The sequence below is a fragment of the Aulostomus chinensis genome, chromosome 7 (genome assembly GCF_037954235.1).
Source record: "Aulostomus chinensis isolate RoL2024-O1b breed Wild chromosome 7, RoL_Achi_v1.0, whole genome shotgun sequence".
Taxonomy (NCBI): Eukaryota; Metazoa; Chordata; class Actinopteri; order Syngnathiformes; family Aulostomidae; genus Aulostomus; species Aulostomus chinensis.
Genome location: NC_141326.1, coordinates 5,819,874 through 5,832,715, shown reverse-complemented (window position 1 = coordinate 5,832,715; position 12,842 = coordinate 5,819,874). Strand labels below are relative to the sequence as shown.

Below are 12,842 nucleotides of genomic sequence, written 5' to 3'. Positions count from 1 at the left end.
CCTTGGCCTTGTAGTTTAGCAGATAGAAGCCTGAGTCTGATGCAGAGAGTGAGAGCAGAGCTCAGAGCTGGCCCTTTAAGAACCCCTCCCCCACTGCTCTGTCTTTGATCTGTGCTAGAGTGGAGAGAGAGGAGGATCAACAGAATTGTAGTGTGGAAAAGTGAAATAAATCGGCATACGTTGGTCAAGATTGACACCTAATACCATATTTTTGTAGGGATTTTTGTCAGGAATCCAGTGGTGTGTTTTTTTAAAGCTGTGGGATGTATGTTGTAGAGGTGAGAAGCGTTTGTTTGACAGTATGTACCCTGAGAGGACACGGTCTCCCCATAGGCTTCCATTGAAAGCGTGAAACGTGTCCCCCCCACTTTGACGGCTTCTAAAATCCAAACCGAATAATTCATATAAAAACTTTTGATAACTTTTAATCAGCACAGTTGGGAGAGTAACGTGTGAAAGTTTGGAAGCGATAGCATTAATGCCCTAGGAGGAGATAGATTTTGTTCGGGGAGTTAAAAAAAGTGCTGATTTTGACAGTTTTGTCCAAATTGTGGACATTCTGTTGGAGATAGGTGAGAGGTCAGAGTGTATGAATTGTTCGTCTTGATGAGACGAGTCCAACGGTGTTGGTCCCATGTTTGTGGGACATTCATGGGAGGAGTTATAGTGCTCCAAATTATCAAAAATTATCTTGTAGTTGTGTGGCTCCCTAGGTGGCGCTATAGACTTTTGTGGTGTTTTTCTTTTTGATTCGTGAATGTTTAGCCAGACCAAACAATTGAGCCAAATTTCAGCAAATTTCATGCATGTTCAGGGGGTGAAATTACATGATGTGCGTTATGCACATATTGCGCATGCTCATTGACAGCAAGAACAGTCCAGTACCAGGTTTTGAATGGGTGTGTATGTGAAAACCGGCTCCAGGCCGTCTGGCCGAGTTGGCTCATGGGGGGGGGGGGGGGGGGGGCTGGGACACTGTTTAGTGTGTGTTTGTAGTGATTTTAGTGCTGCTAATGTGTTGTTCTGCCGAGCAAACATAGTAGGGTCTTCGGGCTCAGGCTCAGGCTCAGGCCCTAATTAAATCAACAACATTGATTTAGTTCATTGAAAAAGATTGAGATAAGTACAACAGAATAAATCTATATCACTTCATAAAACAAAGTGGAATTATGTCTAAATAAAATCTCAGGCTGATGTACACTTACTTAGATTTAATTTTACAAGAATAAAAGAGTATAAACTTGTTTATTGAAAGCTGACATGTTGATTGGATGAACATGTTAAAATCATGTTGCATCCACTAAATATTCTTTGTTCAAATAAGATGATAAAACAGATTGAATGTACATGATTTTTTTTAGATGGAATTTAGGTACCAAGATAAAATCATGTTCATCCAATGAACATTTTTTTTGAGTGCAGGCATAAAACACACTGCACTAGCAGCTCTGTGAGTCTGGAGGATCGGTTGCGCTTTTCGCAAAATACTACTGTCAGCATTCTAAAAATCTGACAATGGCTACACTCATGTTTGCAGTGTATTTAACATCTCATGAGGGAATTCAAGGTCAAAAACAACAATTGTCAGCCCGTCTGCACTCTGCTCAGATACAAAAAATATCACTCAGTATTGATTCATGTGATGGAAATAGCTCCCAGATGATGGAATGAGGTTCAAAAATCAAGTGTTGCTCTTCATGAGTGATTACATACCTACTGTATATAAGCCTTGTGAGTATAAGCACATAAACCGTTTCAGACATGGACTGCTCACAGTAGAAAAGTGAAAATCTTCATTTCCTCATTATCATTCCTTTGTATTGTAATCCTGCCTGCAGGCTACAACCGCCGCCTTCCTGTATCTATTCATTATTACCACCAACCTGGATTCTCCAGTTTCGTTTTTTTTTTCCTTAATGAGTCAGTGCTTGCTGCTGACCTGGAAGAAACATTAGCTGATTTTAAATTGGAGATAGGAGTCTTTGAAGAGCACCTTAAGTAGTTAGAAATTAACGTCACATTACTTCCAAACATCAAAAAACATGTCATTGAATCAAGTTCCCCCTCCAGTTACCCAATTAATTTTGAGATGTTGGGAATAAGTTGTGAAATACGTTTTCATCATAATGGCCACCTGTCTGTTCTCTGTCACTCGATGGAAAACAATCAATTTGAGAACTAGAATGGAAAACTGCTGGGGCTCAGTATGACTACAGAAAAACATAGACTGCTGTTTCCTGTCGCCCATTTAAATGGAATGAAAAGGAAACTGGGTTGTCATTTCTTTGAATGTTGTGTATCGCACAACAGTTTCTATCTCAATATGGTCTAGAAACCAAGCCACACCTCTACTGGACATACCCAGCTTCTTTGGCCAACTGACCATGTCCCTCCACATAACTTTCTTGTGCCTCATCAACATAATTCGTATGTAAGGTAAAGAGCTCATAAATTTGTTATTAGAACGCTTAATGATAGTAAAACTGACACTTGTAGCACCAGCACTGTCAAGATGTACAGCTGTGTTTAGACTTTGTGAAAGGTCACATTTGTGCAGGATGTCCCAATTAGGTATTACTGGTAGTCACACCTTCATATTTGACAGAGCTCATGGTCCCCTATTATCCAAGTAGAACCCTTCACTCCCAGGATGCAGGGTTACTTGTGGTCCCTACAGATTCTAAAAGTAGAATTGGAGCCAGAGCCTTCAGCTATCAGGCTCCCCTCCTGTGGAACAGTCTCCCATTTTCAGTCAGGGATGCAGACACCCTCTCAACATTTAAGAGCAGACTTAAGACCTTCCTTCTTGAAAAAGCTCAAAGTTAGGTCCAGCTTAGGCTGGCCTTTGGACATGCTTCTATAGGCTTAGACTCCCAGGAGATGTCCCATGATGCACTGGGCTTCTCTCTCCTCCTCTCTGTCCTCTTGTATATGTTATACATAAATCATACTCATATGTGTTACTAACTCATCTTCTTCTCCAGAGACTTTGGGCTTTCCCACATCCCAGATCCCAGGTGCTGCTGGAGGAGGCTACAGACCTGAAGAGGCTCAAGCTGCCACCCTCAGTACCACCTGCTCATGTCCCCATCTGTCTCTCCCTCTTTATCTCTGTTCTTCTCTTTCCTTCTGTATATCTGTCTTTCTCCATTATCTGTCTTCTGTTCGTCACCGCTGTTGCAGGATGTGCTTGCTCATGGAGAATTGTTGGGTGTAAATTCATTGAAGGAGTGTGGTACTAGACCTGCTCTACTTGTAAGGAGTCAAGAGAGAACATTTTTTTGTGATTTGGTACTATACAAATAAAACTGACTTGACTTGACTTGATTAATGCCTGACATTACTAGTATGACTGTTTATGATGGGGGGAACTCAGACATTCTGGGGGAGCTGAGTCAACCTCATCTCACAGCAAACCTTGTCCGTCTGTAGTGGATATTCAGTAAAGTGTCCAGTCGAAGCCATCTCTGAGTTTCCAGCTTGTTTCTTGTGTCTGACAAATTCTTTCATCACATAAAATTCCTCTTCAACTTTAACGTTCATGACACTGACTTGAGATAAACAGAATGATGCCTTTTATATGCGTCTCTCTCTGCACTGTGATGTTTGAGCCAACCAGTAAAAGCAACTGTGAAAAGTCCTCTGTCACCTCCTTTCACCTTTTATTGCACATCGTCACCTTAAAATAACTGCCTAAGTCATTTTTTGACAATATTTACTTATTTATTTTTTGCCTAAAACAACTCATTATGATGTTTTGGCTCCAGTTTTTTTGTGTTTTCTGAAAAACTTGAAAAAATGACTTTGGCGATTATTTTAAGAGGGCGAGGATATTTGAGCTGCACAGTGGCCAACAGCAGCCTGGGCAATTTCAAGTTTTACCCTGGGAATGACCTTAAAGGGCAACGAGAATGTTACTGGGGAAAGAGATCATGTTCTTATTGTGTTATTATTGTAGTATGTCTGACCTAAACTGTGATCGCAAGGAGGTAAAAAGAGCAAAATTACAGTTTGCGTTTTTCTCAGTCTTATTATGTTGTCAAATAGGCATTTTCACACTGCCACAAGAGCCGTGTTTTTGCCCCCAAAATGCTGGGGCGCCTGATGTGTTCACACTGAGAGACACAGGCTTGGGGTAATCACCATGCCAATTTACCCTCCTCCAACCCTAGTCTTTGTGCCCAAGCAGAGAGACAAGAAAAACTCCCCCTACAAGTCGTAAGTCCAAGATACAACAAACATTTGGGAAGATGGCCAACTGGGGAGATACTGAGACCCTCAGCCTCTGTGCAGAGGATGTCATTCATCAGAACATTTCAGGAACTGTGAATGTCTGGCCAGGAGGATGACAGAACGCGGTTTCCCTCACAACAAGGCGCGGGTTGTTTCTAAACTGAAGACTTTGGACATACCTAGCGTAACGTGTGATGTGTTATCAGGAAGTGCCACTAGACTACTCCTCCTGTTGCTGGCTACGGCCCCCTGGAGAGAAACTACAGCTCGCGCTCACATTATCTATCCGGCCAAAAAGCCTGATACTCCGCTGCAGCAATTCATAGGTCTTTCAGTCTGAAAACGCCAAATCAGTTGTGTCATTTGAAATCAGGCATTAGTTTATCACTCTTAGTTTACATTTATTGATGTTTCAGATGAGGCAACTTTTGTTTTCAACAAAACTTCATCATACCAAACCATACAATAAAGTGTTAAACTCAGGTTAAAAAGCTAAGAAAATTATCAACTGGTCAAAGTGTGACATTTCAAACTCATGGAATTGTGTGAGTTTGCAAGTTATACTTTGAGCACGCTTTATGAATACAGTGGCTGATGTCTCTACAATTGAATGCTCTGGTGATAATGTGTAAGGAGTGTGGCTTCACTTCCACCTGTGTCTTCATGAGGCCTCAGCTGTCCCTCATTCATCATAATTACATTTACAATCAATAAGTAACAGTGATAGTCATGCAATGAGTTTCTTCCATCATTCACCATCATGAATTAGCACCATGCAATTGTCATTCACAGCATACCAAGAGTGTTAAACATTTCCCTTAGAATTTTTAAGCTGAACAGAGGAATGAATAATATGCAATAAATGTTGAATCTATTCATGCCAGCTTTAGCTCCAATAATAAAAATTCAACCCTGTGCAGCTACCATAGCTAAACTGTGATTTACTCTATATTTGAAGAAAGAGAAGTAGTGGGAGACCAATAAACCCTGGAGGTGACAGATTTCACATAATACTAATTACAGATTTGGCAGCAGTGAAACATGTTCTGCATGATGGGAAACAATTATTGTCACCGGTCTTCACTGTCACAGACATCCGAGACTCAACCATGACTGTGTAATGTTTTAATCTGTTTTCATACACCAGTGATGCAGCTAATGCCTGCTAAAGTCCTGTTCTTGTTCACTGTCAAAGGCAGAATTCAAATTAGGCAGGACATAAAATAGAGACCATCTAGGCTGTAGCTCAACTACAGGGGTCAGTGCTTATTTATTGGACACTAGATCTTGCCCAATAATGAGGAATTGCTGTTGTTAAATCAAATCAACTCGCTTTAATAATTAGTTTGTAGCAGTATCCTCAGCAAATTCTGTACATAGTTCCTTAGGGTGGAAGACATTTTCTCTCCAGGGATATTTAGTCACAAAGTTCTACAATAGATCCAATCCTTCTTTCTGAGAAATCTCATTATACTATCACTATTTTAAAATCATCAATTTAAATCCAGTCCAATCAAATGATCTGCATTGGTTGTCTATCTTGCAGTTGTGTGATTTACAGCGCTGATATCACAGTTCATCACATTTTAATGAGAGGTTTTTTTGTATTCATTCCCATCATTAAACAAATTGTCTAAACCTAAGCTCTGATAAAATATGGAGAAAAAAATGTCTCTCGTAAGTTGTATATTCATTCAAGTAAGATTTGGTACATTTCGGCTTTTTTTCGCAACATTTCTGAGAGTTACTCAGGCCCTCAGAGATACTCTCTTTCTTGTAAATCCAAGTCTTTGGCAAGCAGCCAGTTAGCTTAGCTTGGTATAAAGACTGCAACACCACTGGATTTATTCCACGATTTTATCCCTCCATCTGCCGTAATTTTGGACATACCGGTCAAAGGTGTGCTCCACTTTGCTGCTGGCATTGTTCAGCAGACACACTGCAGCACGGAAAGCACACTCAGCTGCCGGGCATTTTCCTCTCTCATTTGTGGTCACTATGCAACAAACTAGAGGAACTACAGCTACAGATGGGGAAAAACAGAAATCTTCCTACATTTCAGTCCTCTGCTTCACCGAGACCTGGCTGAGTGGATTAATACAGGACTCTCACTGCAGCGGTAAGAATTCCAACTATTCAGAGCGGATTGCTGAATAGAGCTCTCCGGCAAGACAAAAGGTGTAGGTGTATGTTTGTACATCAACTGTAGCTGGTGTACCAATGTGACAGTCATCCAGCAGTACTGTCCCACAGATTTTAAATCCCTCTACATAAACTGCAAACCCTTTTACTCCCCCTGCGGGTTTTCTTCATTCACTCTGGTCGGTGTTTACATTCCGCCGGCAGCGAACATCCATGACGCACAGCACGCACTTTCTGGCCAGATTCTACATGCGGAGAAAACCCACCAAGACTCTTTAGTTATTTTCCTTGGTGACTTTATCAAAGGAAATCTATCCGACGATCTCCCCAAATATAAACGGCTTATTAGTTGGTCCATCTCATCCTCCAGGTCCTGAACTCCCCCAGAACATATGCCAGAATCATGTTTGTGGACTTCAGCTTGGCCTTCAACACGATCATTCCGTCACTTCTACAGGACAAACTCTCCCAGCTGACCATGCCCGACTCCATCTGCAGATGGATCACAGACATCCTGTTTGACAGGAGGCAGTACGCGAGGCTGGAAAAACACATTTCAGACTCCTGTACCATCAACATGGGTTCCTCGCAAGACTTTGCTCTTTCACCTCTGCTCTTCTCCCTGTACACGGACAGCTGCACCTCCAGTCAGGAGTCTGTCAAGCTCTTGACTGGAGGTGAGACCGCCTACTGGAGGGAGATTGACTGTCTGGTGACTTGGTGTAGCTGTAACTACTTGGAGTTGAATGCTGCCAAGACAGTGGAAATGATCGTGGACTACAGGAGTCATCCTAAGCGACTCTACAGTCAATACTGTGGAGTCCTTCCATTTCCCAGGACGTCGAATGAGAGCTAAACATTAGTGCCTTAATCAAAAAAGCACAGCAGAGGATGTACTTCCTGCTGCAGTTGTAGAAATTCAGCCTGCCACAGAAAATGATGGTGCACTTCTTTTCTGCCATCATTCGATTCATCCTCACCAGCTCCATCATCACCTGGTATACTGCAGCCTCTGTGAAGGACAAGAGCAGACTGCAGCGTGTCATTCGCTCTGCAGAGAAGGTGATTGGCTGCAGTCTGAAGCCCCCTGACGAGCTGTACACTTCCAGGACTCTGAAGCGTGCAGCTAAGATTGTTGCTGATCCCTCTCACCCTTGACACAGACTATTCAACAGACTCCCCTCTGGCAGGTAGCTGTGATCCATCAAGTGCAGGACCACTTGCATGTCCATCAGGTTTTTTCCCCATCTGCAGTGCATCTGCTGAACAATGCTAGGGCCTCACCATGAACACATTAAACCCACCACCATCCCACTGTAAATGTTCCTATTGTTGGATATACAGTGTATCTATTTTTGTATTTGTTGTATATTTTGTACATTTGAACATGTATATGTTTACAATTTTATTTTATTTTTTTTACTATTGCAACGAACACCAAGGCAAATTCCTTGTATGTGCAAACATACTTGGTAATAAAGTCCTATCCGATTCTTATTCTGATATGTGGCTGCAGTAGTTGCATGTCATAACTATCATTGCTGAAAGCAAATTCCAAGTGGAAAACACTTTAAATCCACTTTGAATTGCTCCCTCTGGATGTGTGTATATCTTAGTCTAATATTAGTGTCTGAAATTAGTGTAGTGGCAAGAAAAATGAATGATTCTTACAGCTGCTGCTGTGGTCGTCCACCAGTATGATCTCTTTGAGCAGGTGTGAGGGAGTCCTCTGGATGACTGTGTGCACAGAGCGCAGCAACACTGACAAGGCCTCATTGACGAAGATGAAGATGACACTGAGTTGAGGAAGGTTGGATGAATACCACATGTTTCTGCATCTGAATTGTGTATAAAGAGAATCATTACATCACTCTGACAACCATTTGCATTTCTTGAAAGATTAACAGAAACCTACTGACCAAAAACAAAAATATCCTGTCAAAGGCTGAATACATGCAAATAGCAGCATCAAACATCCTAATGACTTCAACAAAGAACAGTGCACCAGCTGAGACACTGACCCTTCAGGTCGTAAATCTGGGATTGGCCGGGTCAGGGAGATGCGGTCGCTAAGGTAGCCATTGTAGCCATAGTAATGGAACTTCTTTAGGGCAACCCTTCGACTCTCAGGACCAAGGTCATGACCCCAGTGGTCAAAAAGTGAAGAGGCAGGGTCTGAGGCAGAGTCTGATGAAGATGCAGCATCTTCACCATCCTTCTGGGGTACATCTGTGAGGAGAAAGACAGTTGGTGCATTTTGAACAACCTTATAGAATTAAATGCACTGGTCTGTTTTTTGCCTGAGTAATGTGAAGATGAGAAACCATCTAAGAAAATGAAATGTACACGAGGCTGTTGAAGCATCCTGAGGTTTCTGACCCAGGTGCACAGGTGTTAAATTGGTGGGGAAAAAATGAAGCAAAGAATTTAATTTCATAGACTTAGTTTGAGATTCAGAATCAGAATACTTTATTCATCCCCAAGGGAAATTCTGTTCGTAACAGTGCTCCACTCAACAATAAACAGGGAATGAAAAAGAACAAGGCTATGCACATAGTACACATAATGACAGAGAAGACTATGTACAAGTGCAAAAGAGCAGTGTGTAAAAATAAGTACATACAATAAGTGGGTCGTTTACATGAATGAAGACAGTGCAGTGAGCATGGATGGTTGGCAGTGCAATCACAGAGATGCATTGTACAGTTTTACTGCCACTGGGAGAAAGGACCTTCTGTGGCGCTTAGTTTTTGAGGGGGGGGGGGGGGGGGGGTCTGAGTCTTTTGGTCCATGTACTCCTGTGTTGGACCAGGAGCTGATAAAGGGGGTGGGTGATGTTGTCCAGGATGTTAGTAGTAGTAGTTTCAGAAGCATCCTTCTCTCATCACTGTCTCTAAGGGGTCCAGTTTCGCCCCCACCACATTACCAGCTTTGCGGATGAGTTTATTCAGTCTGCTTGCATCGGCAGCCCTCAATCTGCTGCCCCAGCACACAGAACCGCACTAGAAACCACAAACTCGTAGAACATCCTCAGCATCCCTCAGACGTTGAAGGACCTGAGCCTCCTCAGGAAGTAGAGGTGGCTCTGTCCTTTCTTATAAAGGGCTTCAGTGTTCCGAGCCCAGTCCAGTTTATTGAATAATAACATATCTAAATTAGTAGTCATTGCAGCCCCATCAGGAATGCTGTAAAAAAAAATTCCCACTTTTAGAATTAATACAATTGTAATGATTCTATAAATATTGAACATTTTTCGAGTTTCCTAATGAAACATGTTCAAAGGTGTTTGGATTGCATCGCCTGTCCACATGCTCATTCTTGGGAATATTTGTATTTTACTTTACTGTATACATACATTTAGTTTGTCTTTGAGATTCTCCCTGAAGGCTGTCAAGTATCAGACATTTTTATGTATTATTCTCTCAAAGGCAGCCTCTCTTTCTCCTGTGGTGTGTAGTTTGTTTGTTTTAGTTTCAAAGGTAATCCTTCCTCCTTTGGAAATAACATTCCAAAGGGGTAGTTTGCCAAAAACTGAAAAATCTATCAGCGTCTACTCACCCTTATGTGGATGGAAAGTTGGGGGAATTGTTTTAGCCCACAGATTACAGCTGGAGTTTCACAGGAAATGGCGCTGTGGTCATCTCCCTTTCAACTGAAGCAAATGGGGACCAATTTTGAAATGTTCAAAAAAAGGGGTTTAGGAGCTTCAAAGCACTGAAACTAAAAACATGGCATCAGTAACATTGTCAGAACAACTAAGCATGCCGAGGCTTCAGGGCACTTGGATTACTTTGGGCGAGCAGTGTGGGGCATTTTATGGTTCTATTATATATTTTGTGGTTGGTTACCAACCATTAGCATGAGGGTGAGTAGATACATCCCTAGCTGTCCTTTTAATGTGCATGTGGATGAAACCCCATTTCCCCTCAAACCCCCTTATTGCCACATAATATGCACTTAAAGTACTGCAAATGATATTTCCCGACATTCACTTTGTTGGAACTACTTTTTTGAGGAGGAATCTAATTTGAGTCCCTGTTTTTGTACCAAAAAGTGTAACAGAAAGAAAGATTTGAAGAAAAGTTAACAGACCAATTGGCAATAGATGTCATCTGTATGACACTATTTTACAAGTTTATGTACAAAGCTGCGAAGCTAACCTAAAACAAGTCCAAGACGGTTTCGTCTGAGCTAGAAAAGTGTAGTGCAGACAGTGCAGATGGTGTATTTTGCCCCCCCGTCATCCACTTGAAGACATGGAATATACCACTGGACATAAAACGAGCTAAAATGCTTCATGTCAAAATGCATCTCAGTGTATAAAATCCTCCTTTCCTGTTTTGGGAGTTTTTACAATAAATCTTAAAAAATTTTTGTCTGCCCTCTGGAAGAAAACATTACTTACACAGGCAAGTACGTAAACAATCGTGCTCATGACACAGCTGGATGTCTGCATGAAATGTGACTAAAAAGCAAATATAACAATGGCTTAAGTGGCTATGTTTGATTGGTGAAATGTAGTAAAAATGTGGCCTGCATTACAATTGATTCATCATCTTTTTGAAACACCCTGGTGGTGGCATCAAAAAACCCTCCCTTGTTTCTCTAAGTATGACCCCATACCAGCATCTGCTGACACTGCTTTTTCCCTCCAATATTGTTTTGTCATTCTCCTTTTCTGCCTGCAGCTTCCTATTGGTGTCACCTGGTGCGTGTCATATAACAAGCTACACGACTGTGTGGCAGTGTGTCTTAAGCTTTAGAAATAAACAGATCATGTACTGTATCATACTGAATACTTTTAATATAGTTTTGTATTGAATTTTATAATTTTTTATGTCATTAAAATAAAGTAATGAATGGGATGTATCAAAATGAAACAGAGTGAAAGTAACATTAGCCCTTTTTAAACACAGAATTTTGGCCAAATTTGCTGTCTTGCCTGTGTGAAATGGAGGCATATTTATCCACTTTTCAGAAAAGCTGCCACTTGTGTGGGCGTAAACATGTGACATGACATGCAGCACTAAGTTGTGCGTAAACAGTGACGTACAACATGCGTTGGAAGAATATTTAGCCCCGTGACAATGTCTGTAAGTTCAAAACAGCAATTATCCACTCTGGCTACCAGCAGCGTCGTTGTCGACACTCTCAGAGGTGCTTAATGTGGGAGAACCAGCGAGCGTTATGTTGACGGGTTTGTGTTATAATCAACCACTCTGCCGACCTCACACCTAGCTGGCACGTTGATGGCTTGAACGTACATAGCAATGAAGGCAGCAATATGTGTACCCTCGGAGGAGGCCAAAATTGACCCCCCATTTGCTGGACTCTATCTAAAACCTTGAACCGAGCCAAAAAAAAAGGACCAGTTTAAAAGCGGCTATTCTTTCTTCACCATTACAAATAACTAAAAGTAAAAAGTGCAAATTGCCCTTGCAAGTGCAACTGACTGAAAAAAGTGTCACAAGAAATTGTAACAGAGTAAATGTAACATGTTACTGCTCACCTCAGCGTTACAACATGGTCTACTTCACAAAGTCTCAGAGAACAGAAGTCAAATACTCAATGCTGCAACTACACCTGTGTGAGTTTCCTGACGTTTGAGTTGAAAACTGATGAACTCAGGAAGTGTGTTGGGTCTGGCCCTGGGCTGTGCCAACATATCTCATTATTAATTTAGTCAGACCCAGCTACCATTTCTAGCACACCTGGAGGGCAGAACTTGCCTCTGTAGGAGAAGTCAGGGGGAATCTGAAGGAACAACGATGAGGTTGTGAGTATGAGTGTGTAATCCTCACAGTTATGTACAAATGATGGCGCAATTCCAACACAGTGCACGGTACACAAAGCTCACTGCACGGGAACGTTTTTGAGATGGTTTGAGTTAAAAGCTTTGCGCAAGAGGTTTTTTTTCCTCAGTGTGGTCTGTCAAAAATAAAACAAAATTAGGAACTAATAACCAGTGTTGGGCACATTACTTTGAAAAAGTAATTAGTCATAGTTACTAGTTACTTCTCTGAAAAAGTAAATGAGTTAGTAACACAGTTACTCCACTATGAAAGTAACTAGTTACCAGGGAATGGAACTATTGCATTACTCTTTATTCTTTTAAGTTTAAAAATGTCAAAGAATTTGGATTTTTTTTTTCTTTTTTTGCCTACAAGGGCTCTGAAGGAGTCTGGCTCAACTGTAAACAAACTGATAGTTTGCGTGTGTATGTGTGCTGCTACGTGCTGGGTTTGTGTGTAAACACCCGCCCACCTGATGTCTCTGGATGGCTTAACATGAAATCTTTCTCTATCTTAGCCAATCATCATTACTTGGGCAGTTATCTCACCTGTCAGTTATCTGGGATATTGGGCCTAAAGTGCAGCTGACATGACTAGGTTATCTAGGTAAAATCTAAAATGGCAGTTTGTGTGCAGTCAGGGGAGAGTGAACAGGTACAGGTGTGTCTGCATCTG

The 12,842-nt window shown here is 41.6% G+C and overlaps 1 protein-coding gene across 3 annotated transcripts in view; it reads right to left on the bottom strand.

The window, feature by feature from the left end:
• The window catches only part of LOC147258400 (polypeptide N-acetylgalactosaminyltransferase 18-like), a 196,271-nt gene that overhangs the window by 98,621 nt on the left and 84,808 nt on the right, over positions 1-12,842 (bottom strand). For all 3 annotated transcript variants that reach the window (XM_086208252.1, XM_086208253.1, XM_086208254.1), the window contains exons 2-3: positions 8,397-8,604; positions 8,047-8,213 (exon numbers count right to left, since the gene is read on the bottom strand). In XM_086208252.1, coding sequence (XP_086064378.1) covers positions 8,047-8,213; positions 8,397-8,604 — 375 coding nt within the window. The remainder of the gene's footprint in view (positions 1-8,046; positions 8,214-8,396; positions 8,605-12,842) is intronic.